This window comes from Haliaeetus albicilla, chromosome 2 (assembly GCF_947461875.1).
Source record: "Haliaeetus albicilla chromosome 2, bHalAlb1.1, whole genome shotgun sequence".
Classification (NCBI taxonomy): domain Eukaryota; kingdom Metazoa; phylum Chordata; class Aves; order Accipitriformes; family Accipitridae; genus Haliaeetus; species Haliaeetus albicilla.
The window spans coordinates 21,164,885-21,184,739 of NC_091484.1; the positions used below are offsets into that span (position 1 = coordinate 21,164,885).

General features: G+C 47.5%; 1 protein-coding gene across 1 annotated transcript in view; it reads left to right on the forward strand.

Moving 5' to 3' along the window:
• Window positions 1-227: 227 nt before the first annotated feature.
• The window catches only part of EEPD1 (endonuclease/exonuclease/phosphatase family domain containing 1), a 72,207-nt gene continuing 52,579 nt past the window's right edge, over window positions 228-19,855 (forward strand). The window contains exon 1 of the mRNA XM_069809377.1: window positions 228-1,292. Coding sequence (XP_069665478.1) covers window positions 439-1,292 — 854 coding nt within the window. The 5' untranslated portion in view covers window positions 228-438. The remainder of the gene's footprint in view (window positions 1,293-19,855) is intronic.

A 19,855-nucleotide genomic window follows, 5' to 3' on the forward strand; every position in this document is an offset into this window, starting at 1 on the left:
GGGCGGTGCAGGTAACGCCCCGGGAGGCGGGGGCGGCGGCCCTGGCCCCGCCTCGGCACGGCTGAGGGGGCGGGAGCTCCCGCCGAGCTACTACTACCGCCGGCGGGGCAGCGGCAGGAACTGCTGTGAGCGCTGCCGCGGGCCGGGCCGGGCCGGAGCGGAGCGGAGGCACCTCCGGCGTCAAGGGAGCGGGGGTGTCCCCGGGAGGAGGAGGAGGAGGAGGAGGAGGAGGAAGGAGAAGGGCGGGGGGTCGCGGGGGTCCGCCTGACCGGGCGTGTGGTGTCTGTCTGCAGGGTGCCCTGCAGCCGCCGGGGTCCCCTGGCGCGGAGCCGCGGGGCGTCGCCGGCCTCCCGCCGGGGTCCATGAGTCGCGGGCGGGCAGCCCCGGCAGCGGCCCTCGCCCGCTCCCCCGGCGGCCCGGCGCGGCGGAGGCGGTGAGATGGGGGGCAGCCTGGGCTGCCACCGCTCCATCCCCCGCGACCCGGCGGACCTGTGCCACAGCCGCAAGTTCAGCGCGGCGTGCAACTTCAGCAACATCCTCGTCAACCAGGAGAGGCTCAACATCAACACGGCCACGGAGGAAGAGCTGATGACCCTCCCCGGGGTCACCCGGGTCGTGGCCCAGAACATTGTGGAGTACCGGGAGTACATCGGTGGCTTCAAGAAAGTGGAGGACCTGGCACTGGTGAGCGGGGTGGGGGCGGCCAAGCTGGAGCAGGTTAAGTTCGAGATCTGCGTGAGCAGCAAGGGCAGCTCGGCGCAGCACTCGCCCAGCTCCCTGCGCAAGGACCCGGCCTCCGAGCACCACCTCTCTGCCACCAAGATCAACATTAACACCGCCACCCCGGCCCAGCTCATGAGCATCCGTGGCATCACTGAGAAGATCGCCAACAGCATCGTGGACTACCGTAAAGAGCACGGGCCCTTCAAAAGTATCGAGGACCTGGTGAGGATGGACTGCATCAATTCGTCCTTTCTGGACAAAATCAGGCATCAGATTTTTGCAGAGCGGTCCCGGCCCCCTTCAACGAACACCAACGGTGGCCTCAACTTCACCGCCAAGCCTCACCCCAGCCCCACTTCTCTGAGCCTCCAGAGTGAGGACTTGGACTTTCCTCCTGGGGGTCCAACCCAGATCATATCCACTCGCCCCTCTGTGGAGATGTTTGGGGGCGTGAGAGACGGCAGACCCGTCCTGAGGCTAGCTACCTGGAACCTGCAAAGCTGCTCCATTGAGAAAGCCAACAACCCAGGCGTGCGGGAGGTCGTGTGCATGACACTGCTGGAGAACAGGTAAGAGGCAGTGCCTGACCCATGGGCCCAGCTCCATGCAGGATTGCAGGTTAATGCCTTTGGGGTTTGAAGACTCTAGAGTCCCCCCGTGATCCTAGTGGGACCCCCTCTTTCCCAGCATTATTAAATGTTTCCAACTTCTTGCATGGAACCCTGGTTGAGTCTTAATGCTGGGACTGTAGTGACTGTCCCTTGATAAAGCCACTATAGTCCTTGAAAGGTGGTGGACCTCCTGAGGGGATATGTGTGTACACACATCTGTGCGGGGAAGACTGAGCTGTTACGGTCAGTCACGTTGGGCCTGCTAATGGTTGGTCAAGGATTGTTTCTCCATCAAGAGCCTTTTGAACAAGTCATGGAGGACTGTCTTTCCTGCCAGAAACTGGGGGGGGAATAGCAGGGGAAGGGCTGCTCTGTATGTATTGTGTTTCCCAGAGCATCTTACTGCCACTTTGGGAGGCAGGATGCAGTGCTACATCCACCTCTCTCAGAGCTGCCAAGCTGAGACCTGCTAGTGCCCCTTCTCCAGAAAGTCTTGTTTGGGCGGTGACCTCCTTAATGTCAGCCTTAGGGCTGTAGTCTGCTCTCCCTCGGATCCTCTTCTCAAATCAAAAAGGCTTCAGAGCACAGTCACGTTGGTTTGGGCTGTGTAACAAGCGTGGAATGGCATGGCTTGTCCCGCAACAGTGACACAGCTCGTTAATGAGTGGTCATGGGGCATCTGCTTAGCTGGAGGGACTGCTCATCCTTGGGGGTGTGAGACATCCTTGGACAGCTGCCTGTCCCCTGTGCCAGGCTGGCCCCTGATTTCACTGAGCTACTGGGCACAGAGCAAGGTCTGTTTGTGTGATGTGGTCAAGTGGGATGGTACTTCTGGTGTTAATGGTTGAGAAGCTGAGCGCTGTACACTTTTTTTTTTTGGTAAGGTAATCAGGCAACAGTGCTGGGGATGTCTCTCTTGCTAAACTTTCTGCTTGATACAAAAATGTAAGAATGCAATAAGGATTTTGAAATAACTCTCACCCTTTCCTCTCCATGTGTGAAATCTGTCCCAGCTGGTCTGGCATGTAGTTTACAACATTAGGGAACTAACTTTTCTTTCTGGCTTCTGTTCAAACTTCCAGCTGGAAATGAATAGGAGCTGGGGACTCTTGGACTCTGCAAAAGGTGTATTGTGGGTAGGGGAAGTGCTGATGAACTGTTATCTCTGGCAGTGGCTGAGAACTCTGTCCTTTTCCAGTAATATGCTGAATAATGGCTCTTGTCAGTGTGGTTGTGGAGGTCAGGCATGCGAGAAGGATGGTGACAGCGATGTAGTGTCCTGCACTGCGGTACGGTATTTGGAGTTGGGGATACCTCTGCCGTGAACTGCTTTGGAGCCTGATTCTCCCACATAGGAAACATCTGTCATTTCACTGCCATTGCTGTTTGATAGCCAAAATGGAGATGATAGCCCAGGGGGGGTATTCGGATGTTATGCTGGTGGCTTCAGCCTAACAGCTTTTGGTATTCCTCGACTGCTCTGCTAGTTCAGGTATCCCATGCTTCCCCCTTCGCCACCGCTCTTGTTCTTTTGTGAGCATTGGTTGGCTGGAGTGGACCTTAGGATAAAGTCTGGTGGGGTTGGGCATTGGGGTCAGGGGCAGAGGTGGACAGACCTGCTGAGGAAAGAAGCATCTCTGATTATTACTAGTCTTGGGATTATTCTAATAAACCAGTTTTGGAAGAAAAGTTACTTTGGTGATTTATTTACATATATATATAATGGGGTTTTTAAGGACCTCATCCAGTGAAGTGTTAACTGTCACTTCTGCATCATCAGCATTTGGGGGGAAAAAAAACCCCACCCAAAACAGTCCACCTGTTACAAAAGCTAGGCAGAGAAAGTGACTTACAAAATAAGCCTGTGTTGGCTCAGGCTGGCCACTGCCTATGCAGAGTGTGACCCTAGCAGTTTGTTTTATTTTGCTCTTCAACTGCATGGTACTTTGTTTCTATCCAGCTTAGCAAACAGGTACTCAGTTGTACTGGGTGGTGTGAAAGGACTGCCTGATACTTTGAAGTTTAAAAGAAGCCTCATATAAATACTTGGTTTTATTCCATTTTATTGCATGTATATGTGCCATCAATGACACAGGGAGAGTACGATGCAATTGTTTTCCGTACTTGATCCTATTTGTGGTAATGTGAGAAGCTGGAAAGAAATGAGAGTAATGTGCATCAGCCTGCAAAGCTTTCCTGGGAAAAAAATGTGGGAACAGGAATAAAATCAACACAATGCAGGAAAAAAGTATATGTTGGGAAAAGTCATACTCAGCACCTCAGGGAGGAATTTCCTTTCGCTTGTGCTAGCATTGCTGAGGTCAGTGGAGCTTTGCAGCTGTAAAATAGCCTCAGCTGAGGCCAGAAACTGCCTTTCTGTATATGAACTCCATGGTCTCCCTCTCCACTTCAGTTGTGTGCCCTGGGAACTGATAAAATGCCTTGCAAACTAACCTTTGCCCAGGTAAATTAATTTCAGTTGATAATCAGCTGGAGGAAATAATCTCTTGCTTCTGCAAGTAAGAATACACCGCTGCACAGGGCTCACCAGCACTTCAGCCTCCTGAAATCTATGGGGTGTGTCTTCAAGGCGCTCTGCGTGCTCAGCAGATGTCCCACACGTCTTGCCGAAGTCTCCACCTATGACCCAAGCTGTTGCCTGGTGGATCTGAAGGCTATTTAGTCTGACAGTAGGCAGATGCTCTCACGAGCTATGGTGATGGGCACCTGCTTGCTGATGTACTTTGTGCACAGCCTCCATCATGTACGTAAGCGTGCTCCTGCATGCCAGTCCCTTGTAGTCTGGGGTGGTCTCAGGACCTGGAGTCCTGCTGGAGGGCCTGCCTCACCTAGCTTTTAAAGTCCAGGAATAAAGCACAGTAAGTCAAGAAGACTATTAAAACTGTGTAAAGAACAGTAAAGAATCTTAATTGGGTATCTCGGGGACTTTCATGCCGGTTGAAAGGCTGGTTTGGGATTTGCTTTGGTTTTTGTTTTTCATGACCAGCTCATAGCAAGTAGCTTTGAGACCCCTTGGCCTTGTTCTTTCGGGCATTAACAATCAGGAAAATTACTGCTCATTTCCAGGTGAGGCTAGAAGATGAAGGTCCTCCTGTCTTCCAGTCCTGCATAGCCTTTGCACTGAGGGAACAGTTGTGCAGGAAGGAAAGAGGGCCATGCCTTCATTCAAAACAAACAAAAAGCAAGAAAATATCATCATGTAGAGTAACCTGCTGAAGGGGGGAGGGAAAAAAACAATCCAAAACCTTCACAGTCATGCCCAGAAGTTCTAAATTTTTGAAGAACAGCAAAGGGAATGTATACCAAATCAGTAAGCATGACTACTACTGCTAAGCTATTTTGAAATTCATTGCTGCAGTACAAAAATAATGAAATACAGCAAGGTCCTCACCCTCTTTCTCGTATTACAAGGATCTATGTTTATCACAGTATTTGGAGTGGAGGAACGAGGTGTTTTCATTCAGAGGACTAGAGGGTAACTTTAGAAGAGATTAACATGATAAATGTGGAGGCGAGCGTGACGCATAATTGGATTAAAGTATCAAATGTGGGGTGAATTTGCCCAAACCTGCAACGTTTCTTGCAGGCATGCAAAAGCTGGCCTGTCTCTGGGGATGCAGGTCATCCCCTTCAGCTGACCTCCATGTCTTCCCCATTCTCAGGGGGATGAAGAAACCAACAGCTTCTCACCAAAAAAAAGGGAAAAATGTAGGGTTAGGGTAGCATGATAAAAAGGGCGAGTGAGTTCGGGTGAAAGGCAGCAAGTGTTTTCATGGGGAGCATAAGTGGCCCCAGTGGATATGTTTCCTCTGGCCAAGGTCACTGGAGGTACCCCAGAGCTGTTGTGTACTCCAGGTCCATAGGGAAGGGCACTCTTTCCACTATTCATCCATACCTGCCTCAGGCCTGTCCTTCCTGGCCGTAAACTGAGCTCGTGACTCCCATGACACCTCACAGCTGACTCTTCAGCTGTTATGTGCTAGGGTAACCACTGGGTGACCACATCAAGAGGGATGACGCAGGTGTGTGCAACACTGACTGATACACAGAGCATGCTAAAGGTGCAGCATCTAGTTTAATTGCTTGCTTGAAAGTTTGCTAGTGGTTGAGGGCAGCAGTCAGTTGTGCAGCTTTCTCAGCATGGTTTGCAGTGGAGGTTTTCCAACTGGTTTTCATTGCACTTTATAATACTGAGCAGTAACTTTGTGAAGACCTCTTAATTTTTTTTTCTTGTAAGTGCACTTTGGAGTTGAGTATATGAAAATTGAGAAAGAGTCTGAAAGCCAGAATTTGCACTCTCTCAAAAAGAAAAATTTAAAAAAAGATAGGGGAGGAAGAGAGTGTGTGTGGTGAGGTACCAAGATTGAGGCTCAGGTCCATGGAGCCCAGCTCTGTTTCCTTCCAGGTGTCAAGCAGTTCAGCCTGCTTTTTCCCTCTGCTGCTTCCTTTGGTCAGCTTCTTGGTGAGGTTACATCTTCTAGATGCAAAAAGTATAAGTAATAAAGCCTTAATACCTGTTGCAAAAATCAGAGAACTATAGAAGAACCCAGGCTGGAAGGACCTCAAAAGATCATCTGGCCCAACCTTTGGTGGGAAGGATGCAATTACCTAGCACCCTGTCCAGTCGCACCTTGAAAACCTCCAGCGATGAGGGCTCTTCCACATCCCTGGGGAGGTTGTTCCAGTGATTGACTGTTCTCACTGTAAAAATTTCTTTCTTATATGTCTGTAGAGTAACAAATACAAGTACCAATATAGGGTTTGTACTTAGCACTAACGATTTTTTTTTTTTCTTTTCTTGGCTTAGTTTCTCAGACAGCAAGCCTCCATGCTTACCCTTTAGGAACATGTCAGCCCCTCTTCCTCCCCCAGCCTTGTAACCAATTAGCTGTTTTCACTTTGGTTAGATAGAAGTGTAGAGGTCTCTCAAAGGTAAGAAATTAACCTCAATTTCCATGGCTCAGAGACCCAAACTGGTGTTCCTGCTGGGGGAAGGGTAGGTAAACCTCAGCCCAGAATTGCCTCCTGGGAGGTAGCAGGTGGACAGCCACTCCTTGGGTAACCCTCACCGTGCCACCATACTCGGAAGCTCTTCTTCCTACTCCTGCCTACCCCAGGTGGGTGTCCCAGGGGAGTGGTCACCCTCAGCACATCTTCTCATCACCTAAAAAAAAGGCAAGTTCCTGAACCACTCTCTGGAGGAGCCTCTTTCTATTAAGAGATGAGGAAAAAGCCGTCTCGTTCAGGTCCCCGCAAGAGGTGCTGGAGGCAGGAGAACCACTTTCCCATCACTCCCCTACATTAAATAATAGGGTGGGGGTTTTGTTTTCCTCTCCAATCTCTTAGTCTGGGCTGAGAGGTAGGGTCATTACAAGGGACAATTATTTACTACTGGGGCTTGATGCTTTGTTTGGGAAGGGCTGCAGTGTGCTACCTTGCCTGCTGCTTTGTAGCTGTGTTTGCTGGCAGGATGGCGGAAAAGGGATCGCACACACACCACGGCCCCCCCCCCCCCCCACCGGACAGTGTAGTAGTGATGGTTGTACTTGCATGCTTTGGAGGCTCAGCACCAGCTTGTATTTGTTATTTCTACTCTGTCGCTGCAGCTCTCGGTGGCCTGGAAAAGCCCCGAGGTGCATCTATTTTATGTTTCTTTCTTTATACAGCTGCTTGGTTTTTCTCCATTGGGTTAATACTAGGTTGGAGCCTTGCCAACAATAATTCCCCTGCAAGAAAAGATCAGGAAAGAGGGCCTGGCTTGAGTAACCTGACCATGCTAATAAGCCTTAAATGCCAAAAGAACAAATACACCCTCTCCTCCTTATGTAATAGGGAGGAAATCCTGCCTCCTGCAAGTTCTGGAAAAACTTGAGAAAAAAGGAATTGTTAGATGATATCTTCTATGTGCACTTCACAAAGGGATTTTTATGAGCACTAGAAATAGAGATGCCTGTAAAGCCACCATTAATTTGCACTTTCTAATACCTCTGAGGACAAAAAAATGGGGTGATGGAAGAGCTATTGTGTTTGGGGCTTTTTGGGTTGGCTTTTTTGTTGTTTATTTGGCCTCTACCTATATGAGATCAACAATATTTTACTTGCTGCAGACTAGTGGGAGACTGAAACTGCCTTCTGCATACCATCTGGCAGGGGAAAGCAGCAAGATCTTCTCAGGTCAGACCCTGAGTTACATCATTTTTCCAGTCAAATGAAACTCTGCTGATTTCCTCCTGTTCAGGATTTGGCCCATTCCTTTGTCTGTGTCGAATCACATGAAGGCGGCAGAGCTCAGGGCTAAAAAGCATGACCGTGTCCCTGAGGGTTAGGGCTCCTGTGCAGTACTGCTCCCATCTTGGGTAGGGATCCCAGCCCCTTTCAGTGCTGCTGCTGGGGGAACAGGTGATGTCAATTAATTCCATTTCCAAACCTCTGCTTCATATGGGTGCAGTACCAAGACCCTCTATACAGGCATCGCCTGCTCCTCCTGCAGGAGGTGGGTCACTTGCTCAAGATACTTTGCAGCTCTGGAGTCTTTGCAGGAGAGATCAAAAGCAGCAGGTGGACTCACAGCAAGATCATGAAGGGGGAGAGATCACACCATCCCCCTGTCCAGACTCTTGGAGAAGGCATCTGGAGCCATGCATGCTGCCAGAGATCTCGGGGGTGGATGCACCGAGCTGTCTGATCCTGCTTGATCTCTGTTGATAGCTGTGGATCTGGTGGGTTTGCCACAGCCCCTGCAGCTTTCCTCCCTCAGACATGACACGGGAATGTAGGACAGGCCCTAGAGATCACCCCTGAGCAACCTTCCCAGGGATTTTCTCTTTTAAAGAGAGATCTGGGCATCTTGTTGACTTTGAACAACTGCCTCAGTGTATTCCTTGAACATCTGAGAGGCTGTACCTAACCAGCCATTTTTATCTGCTTTAAAGTTGAGAATATGACTGAAAAAATGGTATAGTTAAAGGCCAGTTTATCCATATAAAATAAACCTTATTCTTCTCCTTTTTAAAATTATAATCATACTCTGCCACTGTTACTTGTGCCATAAAGCCTGACTAAAATGGAACAGATCAGTGGGGAAAGCGTTTGTTCATATATTATTTTTTCTCCCAACATGTGTACTTGATACATCTGGCAGCACTTATTGGCTGCATAGTTTCAATCCATGCCTGCTGGGCTATTCTGCACATTTATTTCATGTCACTGGATTCATGTTGCAGATCGCAGGTATTTTGGTAAACGAGTTGCCAGCTTACTCCTGCAGGTCCTGCAGGGTTTGCTGTATTTCATGTCGCAAAGCTTAAATGGGTGGGCTGATTTATGGTAATAAATTGTGAATTAGTAAGCGATGCTTTACTGCCTGCTCCTGAATCATGAGCAGAGGCCACAAGGCTATAACCTCATCCTGTTAGACTTCTCAGAAACCTTGTACCACACGACTGTAGAAAACAGACTAAGTATCTACACATAGGGCTCCATCTTGTAAACAAAAACTTTTAATGCTCTGTGATTCTTCTGCAGTTTGGGGGCTCACGATACAGCTGCAGGAAGAGTGGTTTTCTAGCTTTGGCTTTAAGAAGAGCAATAGGACCGTTCCTGAAGGTGAAAGATGCTGCTGTTGCTGTTCTTAACAGGAAATTAAGACCAAGGGACTACAATGATGGGAATTAAATACTCCAAGTTCCTGAGAAGGTGTGAGCAGAAACTTGGTCATTCCCACTTAACTAGAAGAAAACACTGTCTCTGCAACCAAGTGCTGGTCTGGCTCACTGTGAACATGGGTCTCCAGCTGCATTAAACAGGGACATTTAAGAGAGAATCTGGTTTTACAGATTTAGCTGCACCCTTCTTGATGGAGTTGGGCTTCAGCATGTTTCCTACAGCTGCGTTGTTAGGAGGACCCTGCTTCTTCAGTCTCTATTAGCATTTCTCTGGGAGTCTTGCCCAAATAATGATTTCGAGGCTTGGCCGGATGAGCAGAGAAAAGTTGGTAGGACACAGATTACAGTGTGCATGTAACTTATTTTTAAGTCACATTGTTCTTCATTGCAATGCAGGTGTAAGCTGGCAGACAGAGGCACAGTGTCCTTACTGAAATAATTACAATATGCTGCAGTAATTTCTCAACACTATTATATGGTGTGGTGATGGAGACAAGAACCGTGGCACATTATTAATAACAGTGCTTAAAAATAGGAACTCAGTAGCTCCTTCATTTCCAGATTTTTTTATTTATTATTTTACATGAGGTACTTTGCTTTCTCTGAATAATAGGTGGCAATCCCCACTGATTTATCGGAGGATAAAAGCACATGGTGGCTTTGCTGAGTGGAGGGTGAACCTACTGAAGACCTCGTCTCCTGTGTTGGAGGAGTGGATGTGCTTTCCACCAGCCTTTGGTCTGGTCCCCTCCCTCGTCTCCAGCCTGGGTGATTCACGGTGGGTTCTGAAATGCCCTATAAGGTGCCGAGAGCAGAGTGGGTATCATGTCAACAGCAGATGAACAGTGAAGGGAATATGCAGCTGTGATAAAAAAGATGTTTTCTGTCAAGAAACCTTTTCATCTCACCCTCGGCATATGCAGCACGTCCACATCCCATTCAAGCCGTGTGGCATTTTCAAATGGCACAAGTGTTTTAAACTGCTTGGTCACCATCGGGGAGGATCAGCGCTGCTGACCTCGTTTCCATCCCCGCTTCTGGGGGGTTTGTGCAGGGAGGAGCCCAGCATCGGTGCTGAGCTGTTACTTTCAGTGCCTGTGGTAAAATTATTAGAGGCTAGCGAGTAAGAGAAATACATTTACCCTGCTTGTGCCCCACGCGTGTGCATGTTCCAGAAGTTGAACTGTGTATAAAAAATATCATTAAAAAAAAGTTAATTCTTATGGAAAAAGACATTTGGGATCCTATTGTCATCTACACTACGGGAGGTCGGGAATACTGGGGTTACTATGCATACTGTGTTTGCAGTGGAATAAATGCAGCCAGCTCACGCAGAGCAGGTTGGAGTCCCTCTGTCTGACTCTGCCTGGCACCTCCCGTCTGGAAGGGAGCCTCATGGCTAGGCAGGCTGTCTGTCTGTCCATCCCGTCTCTGTGTCTGTCACGGAATGGCAGGGAGAGCACAGTAATGCCCTCCCGCTTTTTGTGCGGAACAGCCCATGGGGCAAAGCTATTCCTGGGAGCAGTTAGTGCTGTAGGTTTACGGATACAGATGAGGAGGAGGAATTGGAAAATTTCCTTTATCTTCTGCGTTGCTATTTTTTGCTCTGTTTTTATAGGTGTTTCAGGTAATGTGCTCGAGCTCCTGTGCAAATTTAGCTACAACAGCTGTCCAAGCCATTCACAGCTGAACGGGTTTTTAATGGGTTACTGAACAGCTAATTGATCAACCAGGCTTTTGCCGTGCACTGTGGCGGCAGCCTTCCTGCCCTAAATCCCTCACGCTCATGACACGCTGCCAGTCCTGTAAAACTGCTGCTCCCTTTGCTTAACAAGGCAGGGGACAGCACAAACCTCTCCCAGCTACAGCCTAAAGAGGCTGTTGCTTTTGCTTTCAGACTTCTCCTTCGACTCCTTTATATTTATAGCTCTGTTTTTCCCTTCTGCTTCCTTGTCGGTCCATCCGTCACAGGCCCGTGGGTGTGGAGGCGCAGGCACTCACCCATCGGCTGCCGAGGGCTTGCTCCAGCCTCGCTCAGGGTAATTGCCGGTCAGTGCTCTCCCTCCCTCCCTCCCTCCCTTGCCCGGGCTCGGCTGGCGTAAAGGTTAGCCAGCTTTCTGCCAAACTGGAAGCAGTGTGCTGTTGGATATGCACTGGATGTTAACTTAGAAACCTTGTGTTTGGTTTCTTTATTTATTCTATTTAAGCAAATAAGACCAAGCGCAGCTCCTGCTCAATGCCACTGAATTGCAGGGTGTTGTGGCAGAAGCAACTCTAATTTGGTATTGAAAAATGAGCTGTAAAAATAGGCAAGTTTGTTGCTTTTATGCATGCAAGGTCTGTTCCATAGGTTTGCAGTCAAACCTACTGCTCGTAGTGTATAAAATAACTACTTTACTCCTCTTTTTTTCTCCTTCTAAGCAGACAAAAATATGGAGAAGCGTGAACCCCTGTCAGGGAGGATCGTCCTAGGTGGGAAGGACCCATATAACTTGATTTAAAACAGTTTGCATTTTAAACAAGGCAGTAATTTTCCAGTGGTAATACAATCTTGAGCTAACATAGGCAGATGTGGGCTCTTCCACTGAAGGCAGTGATGGGGTCCCACCTGCACAAGTACCACCTTAGGGAAGTCTTTGAGTTGTTTCCCTCTCGTGGCATGTGGGACTGATGGTGGTGAGTCACATACCGGCACCACAGTACACGGGAGAGGAAGTACACTGTGTCTGCAAGAGATCCCCACCGTGTATAAAACATCAGAGCTGCCGCTGAATTGTTAAAATAAATGTTATTGGCAGGAAAATGCCGCAGTGGTACCTGACTACCCTTTGCAACCTTTATACTGACCAGCCCAAGTTTACCTATGATTTTGGCAGCAGCGGTAGTGCAATTTTTGGCTACCTATCTGTCTATCTATATCTTCCTGCTAGTCCTTTGTACAGCTCCTTCTCTTATCTCTAGCTGTGTTTACACTCTGCTTTCATAATCAATGGAGACTGCACTACCAGTGCTGCCCGCTGTCCTCCGTGCTGGCCGCTCTCCTGAAAACCCGGCATTGAGCAATGTGCAGCATGTGGCCTGGGTGAGGGCAAAGGGGTTGGTACTGCTGGCAGATAGCTCAGCCTTATTTCCAACAAGCCTCAGAGGGATTTCTTGGTAAAGATTACCCTTTGGTTACCAAAAAAATCCCCACGATTTCTTGGTTTAATTGCTTCTGAGTTCTCTGGTGCAAAGCAGCACCACAGAAAAGGAAACTATGGCTTAAAGGACAAGATAAAGGTTCAGGGATTGAACAGTCCTCAGTCAGCAGCTTGTGGATTTAATAGATATTTGGACAATTTCCATGCAGAGCTATTGGCAGTAAAAATTCTGGAAGCGTTGCCGGTAGATGAAGGCTGTGCTGCACAAGCAAAAGCCACCTCTAAGCATGTGGTGTTTCCTATTTCTTTTTTAAACTGAGACCACTTGGACTTGGCTGTGGTTTGACTTGCTTCTCCATTCTTTTTGACCTTTTTTTTTTATGTGTGTGTAAAGTACAGGAGCTTTTTTGAGGAGCTGTGTACAAGGATGGTGGTGGCCCTCTATATCTCCCAGCTGTGCACTCAAATTTGGCAAAAAGGAAGTGAAAATAAGAAGATGAGCAGATTCCTGGATATTGATTGTCCACAGGTTGAAAGGAAATTGCTTCATAAACCTGCCTCTATCTTTGACCAGACCTTTGAAGCTTGTTCTTGTAACCTGAACATGACCCCCTTCCTTGTCCTCTATCCAGTCCTGTGGAACCTAAAGCCTTTTCACTGGCTTCACTTGGCTTTTAAATTGTCTTGCCACACCTTGAGCGCTTCCAGTTATTGCAAGTGCTTCTTGATCAAGCCTTTGCTTTCACACCGTGAAGGTTGAATGGTATCATCTCCCACCTACGAGGCTGAGGACTTACGTTTCCTTGGATCATCCGTGATATTTCCCCCCAAATCAGTCTAATGCCGTCTTATCTTTCCAAGATGTGCTGCAGCATTTCTTTCTCCTCCGCTGAAGCCTCTTGCTAGGCAGTTTGAAAATCAGTACCTTTTAGGATATCTCAAGTTTCAGGCAAAACCTGCTTGAAAACTGCAGTCTTGCCTTTTATTTCAGGGGGTGTTATGAATTCTTGCAAATCAAGGAGGCTCCTCTACCATTGCTTTAAAGGAAAAAAGTATGGTTTTGATTTCTGTTCCTCACAGGTACTTAAAGCTCTGCAGAAAAATACCTTGTTAACTTCCTGATATGTTGGATGTGGAATTATTTTTAACTTGCAAGAGCAGTTGTTTAAAAGGAGTTTGTATGTACGTTAGGAGCTTAGCAGCACAAGTACTCAGTATTTTTTTCCTATCTTCACTTGAGCCTATCTGATTATGCTGTATGGGTGCATGCTGCACCAACAGTTTACGATTCCTCTTCCATATGCATCTTATCTTCCTAAAGATAGTGTCTGGAGATGTCAGCTCTGTGAGGAGAGACTGGTGAATTTATATCAGAAGAATCTTTTTGTCTAGCAGCTCTTCAACATGGCGCAGTGTTCAGAATATTCTTAAAAATAGAAAGCACTGGAGGAATATCAGCTTTGTCATGGTGGTGTCATTTGTCTTCAGTGCCTAGGTACAGCTTGATTTGGCTAAACCCTGGTATTTGTAGGAGAAAGCCTGAGTTGTCCATACAAGACTCCCTGTGCCCCAGTTTTTAAAGTACTTACTGGTATGTTTTGGGGGATTGTTTGGAGTCTACAGCCAGATCAGCACTAGGCGTGGGTACTCTGTTAGTACATAAGTGTGTTTTTCGCTACGAATGTAAGTATGATGGTCTGAAAACTTCAGTTCTTCTGGAGCAGAGATTTGCCAGATGGCTATACTGTCATTCTGGGGTTTGGGGGGATTTTTTTTTTTCATGCTCATGAGATCTTCCCAGGGTCATTATAAGCTAAAGACTTGATCAGATGTTGTCCATAAACTTTGCATGTGTATTTATCTGCTGCAGGGCAATTTAATGTTATTGGGGAGCAAGGGTCATACAACAGCTTGAATCTACCATTCAAAGAAAGCACAGAGATTGTTGCTTCTATTTTTATTATTCCCAGTGCTTGACTTGAGTTTCACCTCCCAGTTCTCCTGGAAATGCTGCCTAAATCCAGAAGTTTGTTCCCACTGAGTTGGTGGTTAAATTTTTGACAGTTTATTCCTTGTTTCCATCTTCCTGGATGCTGCATCCAGTCAAACACTTCTGCATGTTTCCCTGTCACCCTATTTTTACACCCTGTCCTTCATACTGACATTTTGCCTTATGGGGGCAATGAATGGCAAGCTTGATATTTTAGTACTGTATTATTGCCTATAGGTATTAAATAATTGGTTTGATTGTTTTTATAGATTGTTTCTGTGACACAACTTTAGGAAGCAGTCATGTTAACAAAACCTGTGTGAGGCACACCTCTTCAAATAACCTGAAATGCTTTCCATGGAGCAATGATTATTTTAGCCTCAGAATAATCAAGAAATGGGAATGAGATCCGTGTTGTGAAAGGGTTATAATTTCTGCTCCATGGACTTTGTAGGCCTGCAGGCGCGTAAGCACCATTGAGAAGAATCACTGGAGCCCTCTTCATGTTGCTTTATGTCCAATATTGAATCCAATAAAATAGTCACTGGGGCTCAGCATGCAATGTTCTCGCTCTTGCTCCCTGGGGGTGCCCGTGTTGCCACCTTCACCGTTTCTCCACCAGTTTGGGGGGTTATCACCTGTTCAAGCTGGAGGAGATCTCTGGCAGACTGGAGAAAGGCATGGCATCGCAGGGCATCAGGACGAACCGATGGGGAAGGTCTTCGTGAGCATCTGCACGATCCTGTTTCATGCCCCGCACGTAGTTTGTTAAGAGCTGCTTTATCTGCGTTGGAGCTTGTTACAAACCATGTGAATCATGTATAAAGCTGCATGAGGCATAATTTCACACCACTGCATGCAGCCCATCAAACACGATCTCCTCCTGTCATCCCTTTCTAACATATGATTGCAATTCAGCTCCAATATTTGGAGAGCTCTGGGTTGGGACGAGCAGGCTTTCTCATTCCCACGGAAGACTGGTGTTTCTAAGACTGTTTTGTGTTGCAGCCTCTGACCTAAATGAGGTTAAGGATCTGGACTACACAATTAGCACCCAGTGCCAGGAAAAAAAAAACAAAGCTAAGCTGGAGACACCATTCCCCACTCTGCCAGGGCCCGTCTGCATGCGAGGCTCTGCAGTCCTCTTGTATCCTTATGCTTTAAAGACCATTCTTATGTCCAGACGTCTCCAAGTCTGGCACACAGGGGTAGTCAGTGACTGGGAAGCTTTCAAAACTCCTTCCTGTGTGTCATTGTGCAGCTGGAAGCTGGGATTGCTTCCAGCTCACTGAAGACACTCTGACATTGTTCCCTCGTAATCCCCTCCACCTCGCAGAGTATGGTTTTTTGGGAGGCTAGCATGTTCCCTTGTAGGCTTTCCACAGTGGGAAGTCAAGCAGTGGTTCATGGGAATAACGTAACCCCGAATTAGCGATGAGCCAAGGTGGAGGGCGGCTATATGGCGTGACGGTGGTATGAGTACGAGCGCTCAGCTCTACAGCGTGCTAGTGAGGCTGCCTAGCTAGCCGGGCTGGCTCATGGCGGTGCTCTACTTATCTGCTCACTGGCCTGCTGTCAAGAAGCACAAATGTTCAGCGTGGCAGGGCTCCTGGCTTTCAGCAGGAAGAAACGACACCTCCCTCTCAACCCTGCTTGCAGTCGCTCGGGGGGTGATTTGCTACTGGTTTGCTGTTTCTTTTTGTGTGCAGGTAGCCGGGGGAAATAAAAGCAGGTTAATGGGACAGGGAGGAGGGTTCTTTCTACTGAAGTGACCTTTTTTCTTCCCAAAGCCAGGTGCAAGGAAAGAGAGAGGACAAAGTAATGAATACATATTCAAATGCCTTTACAAGGACATCTTTCAGTGGAGGGATTTGACCTTGGAGGTTTGGATTGCATAATTTATAAGATGGTGGCCTTGAGGTCAACCCACCTGATACCTGAAGGTGCTGCTCCAGGAGACTTCATGCAGCTCTCTAGGCATTTGCAGACCTAAGGAGACTCAGCAAATACAGGTCGAAAAGGAAATTTTTTCCAGCTAACTTATTTCACCTTTTCCTGCCTTCTAGCAGGGCAGGAGCTCACATGAAGTGAGAACAACTCCTGGTACACCTGGCTGTGCTTCTGTTTGCTCTGCTGCCCCTTCTGGTATTATTAGCTGTGGGTGTTTGGAGTGCTAAAGGAGTTGATTTGAGGAGAGGGAAGCTGGGGTAGAATTAAAGCTGAGGTCTGAGGTGCACTGAGGTGTGCTAGAGGAGCCCGTATGAGCAGTTTGATAGTTTGGTTTTTCTTCAGGGTGTCTCCTAATTACGAGAACCTGTAAACAGCTTTACCTGTGAGCACCAGCCTGCTCAACTGGGATGCCTGAATTAATGTCATAGAGATGTAGGAGTCCCCTTTGCAGGGTCAGGCCCTAACCTTCAAGTACTGCCTGTTCTGAAGGTTTAAAAATCATGAAGATAGTCTCTAAATAAATAACGGGATTAACTCAGAGCTACAGTTACAAATTTTGTGATCCATAATCTCACACCTTTTGCGTTCATCCCTCAGAGCTGTGCCCTGTGGAAAAGGCTGCATTCTGTCCCGGAGAAAGGAAAGCTAAAATGGGAGGTGGGTAGGATGCTTAACAGCTAGGTCCCACATTGATACACAAGATCTGCTGCTGTCTGCCGTGAGCTTTGGGGCATGTCCTGGTACGACTTGAAGAGCACAGCAGTCAGAGGTGTGTTGCTGCACGTCCTCCAGCTAACAACCCACATCCCTTTTGCGTTTCACATCCTGTAGACACAATGGGTGTTTCCCTTCTTGAAAGAGTGTTTCGGAGTGTTATTGTGTTTTGGGATGGGGGTGGGGGAGAGAGGAAGGCAAAAGCCCAACACCCTGGCTCTGCTGGCTTAGGAAATCAGATAGTTTGCCTACCACGTGAGAGATTTCATCAGTGCAGAGCTGGTGGTGAGGTGGTTTGTGGCAATGTTGACTAATTCGTGATAGCAGTGTTTTCCTACCGGGGGGTGGGGGGTGGGGGTTGTTTGATCCCAGCAAAGTGTTGGCTCACCTCGTGGTGTTACCCAACTCCCTGTGCACACTGTCTTCGCATCTGTGCAGGCACGTGTCAGCCCTGCTTACTCATCAGAAGAGGTTGTCTCCCCAGTGCTGGCTTTCTTGCTGTGTGTCAGGGCCACGTGCATTTATTTGGGTGTTTTATGACTGAGCAGAAATTCCACTGTTGTTACCGTGTATGCACACGGATAACAGCTTCTTACAAGGCTGGAAAGAAAACTGGGTTGTCTTCGTCTTTCAAAAAGTAGCAACTGGTATCCAATAACCCGGATTTCTTTGCGTAGGCAGAAGGTATGTCATTTACTGATAACTGTGTGCCTCTGCTCCTCCTGCGTGGTCTGTCAGACTTCAGCTGGTGGGAGGGTGGGAGGTTTTGTAGTGACCCTTTCTCTGCTCTTTGGGGCTATGGGAAGAGAGGACCCTGGCACCCAGCCTGGGGCCATCCCTTTGCAGTGAAGGGAGGAGCATCTCCGCTGCGGATCTGCTCCAGTGATTGCTCATCCTCTTTTTCCATGCGCTGCTCTGTCTGTCCATCCTGACTATTAAATTGTACTTCAAGCCCTATCAGTACAGTTTTTGCTTGAATTGTTCATGTTTTTTTCTGAGGAGGGGAAGGAAAATTTGAAATTGTCCTTTCTGCTCCTTTCTTCTACCCTGCTTTTCTTGGGAAAGCTGTCCTTAGCATTTTTTTGTGTGGTTGTGTCATGAGGTGTTACATATTTTGTCATCTCCTCCCCATGCTCTCCTAAAAGAGGAAGGGCTGACTGCCACTTCTACTAGTTTGTAGCCTTCCCTCCGCAAGTGTAGAGCTTTTCTCATCCTCCTGTGTCACTACATGGTCATTCGCACGAGCGGTGCTATCCCGGGTGGGATTGCCTGAGTTCATGCATGGCCGGGGAGCTTACTTTCATTGCCTCCCTGAGCACCCTGGAGTCTTGATAACAGATTGACTTTGCTCTATGGTGTCACCCAGAGACCCATCATACTCCTGCACTCCATTAGGACTCCCTTTTTCTTTCCCTGAGCTCATTCCCTTGCGGATGGTGCTGCTTCATGGTGACCTTATTGAGAGTGAGATGCTAAATTGCAATCTTGTGTTCAGCCTTTTTCTTCAGTGAAGTGCTGGTGAATGCTGCCATAGCTGCTTTCTTTTCATTGTCTATGACGTGGCTGGTCTTTCCTGAGTATTGGGGTTTGCAGCATAGAGGAGGCGATGATTCTCTTTATCATCTTATACGTATAGGGCATAGTAGAGTTATCATTTGAATAGTATTTCATTGCTTAAACTAGTGAAAGATTGGTGAGCATCCAAGGGGCCATAGGCAGGTCTGTTGTAGGACAAAGCTGCTGCCATGTTCTGGAAGTCCCAGATGCCTGGTTGGCACCACGCTGGGAGATCCGTGGACTCCCCTTCATCAGGAGAAGGTGTGGAGGCTTTCCTTCTTGCTGAATATCCTGGCCACCTGGATTGCAAACCAAAATCAGTCCTGTCAGAGGAATTAATGTGGTGCTGTGTCTATAAGCTCCAGTACCCTTACAATTGCTGCACAGCTGCCTAAAACCGCTCCGCTTCCTCAGGGCAAGTGGTGAGGGGAGCTGGTCGTTGGCTTAGAAAGGAGAATGGGCTTGGAGGCAGAGGCCTTGAGTTTAGTCATGGAGGAATAAGCAAGAAAACAAATGAAATCACCTTTTTCATCTGTATGGGATGTGAAGAAATGCTAGAGTTATTCCTTATTAGAAGTTCAATAAACTCTATTAAACTTTCTTAGACTGTTAGGACTTGCATAATGTCAGGAACCTTTTTTTCCCCCTCTTACACTAGTACAGAGGCTATGGGGTGGATGCTATTTTTCTCTATAAAGCTGAAAAGACATCTTTTTTTGCCTAACCAAGGGAGATAAGAGAACTTCCTCTTATTAAATCCTGTGGTGATGCAATCCCAACCACATAATATCCGACTGAATTTAAGCACGTGGAGACATCTGCCTTTGGCAATTTTTATTTTTATTAGCGAGCGAGCAAGAGTCAGTGTTTCTCCTCTTCAAATGTGAATCCAAGTAACCTCTAAGACGTCTGGCTGGATCCCTGCCTGCGCGGGGTTACTTCAGTTCAGGGAGTTCATGCTGCCCGCAGTTCATGGCAGGCTGTATCCACTCACAGGCAAAGCACCTTAAATGTTTGCCCTACTCACACTGCGTAGCACAAATAAGATGATGGCGAGAATCATGTGTTTAACAAAATCTCCTTTTCATGTCTCTTTGAAAGGTGTTAAAAAGATTTTTTTTTTTAAATCCCCCACAAGCTCACAAACTTTTAAAATCAGAAGGATTTGGGGTTTTGCTTTTAAATTTACCTGTGTCCTCTCTAAAGGAAAACCTTTGGTGACAGAGCTGACACAGCAGAATCATGTTTATTGTCCCATGTTATGCATCTGGTGAAGCAGATATCACAAGTCCTCCTCGCTTTAGACCTTAAACCTTGCTTTAGAGCTTAGTGGATACTAGCAGGCTGGTTAAAGAAAATTCCTTCATAGATGCAGCCCTCTGCAATTTATGTAATGGTTATTTCTACAACTTTCTGTAGTAACTGGTTATGTACCTGCGCGCTGGCTGTGTACTGTGACAGTTGCGGCAGTTTGCAGGCAACTGT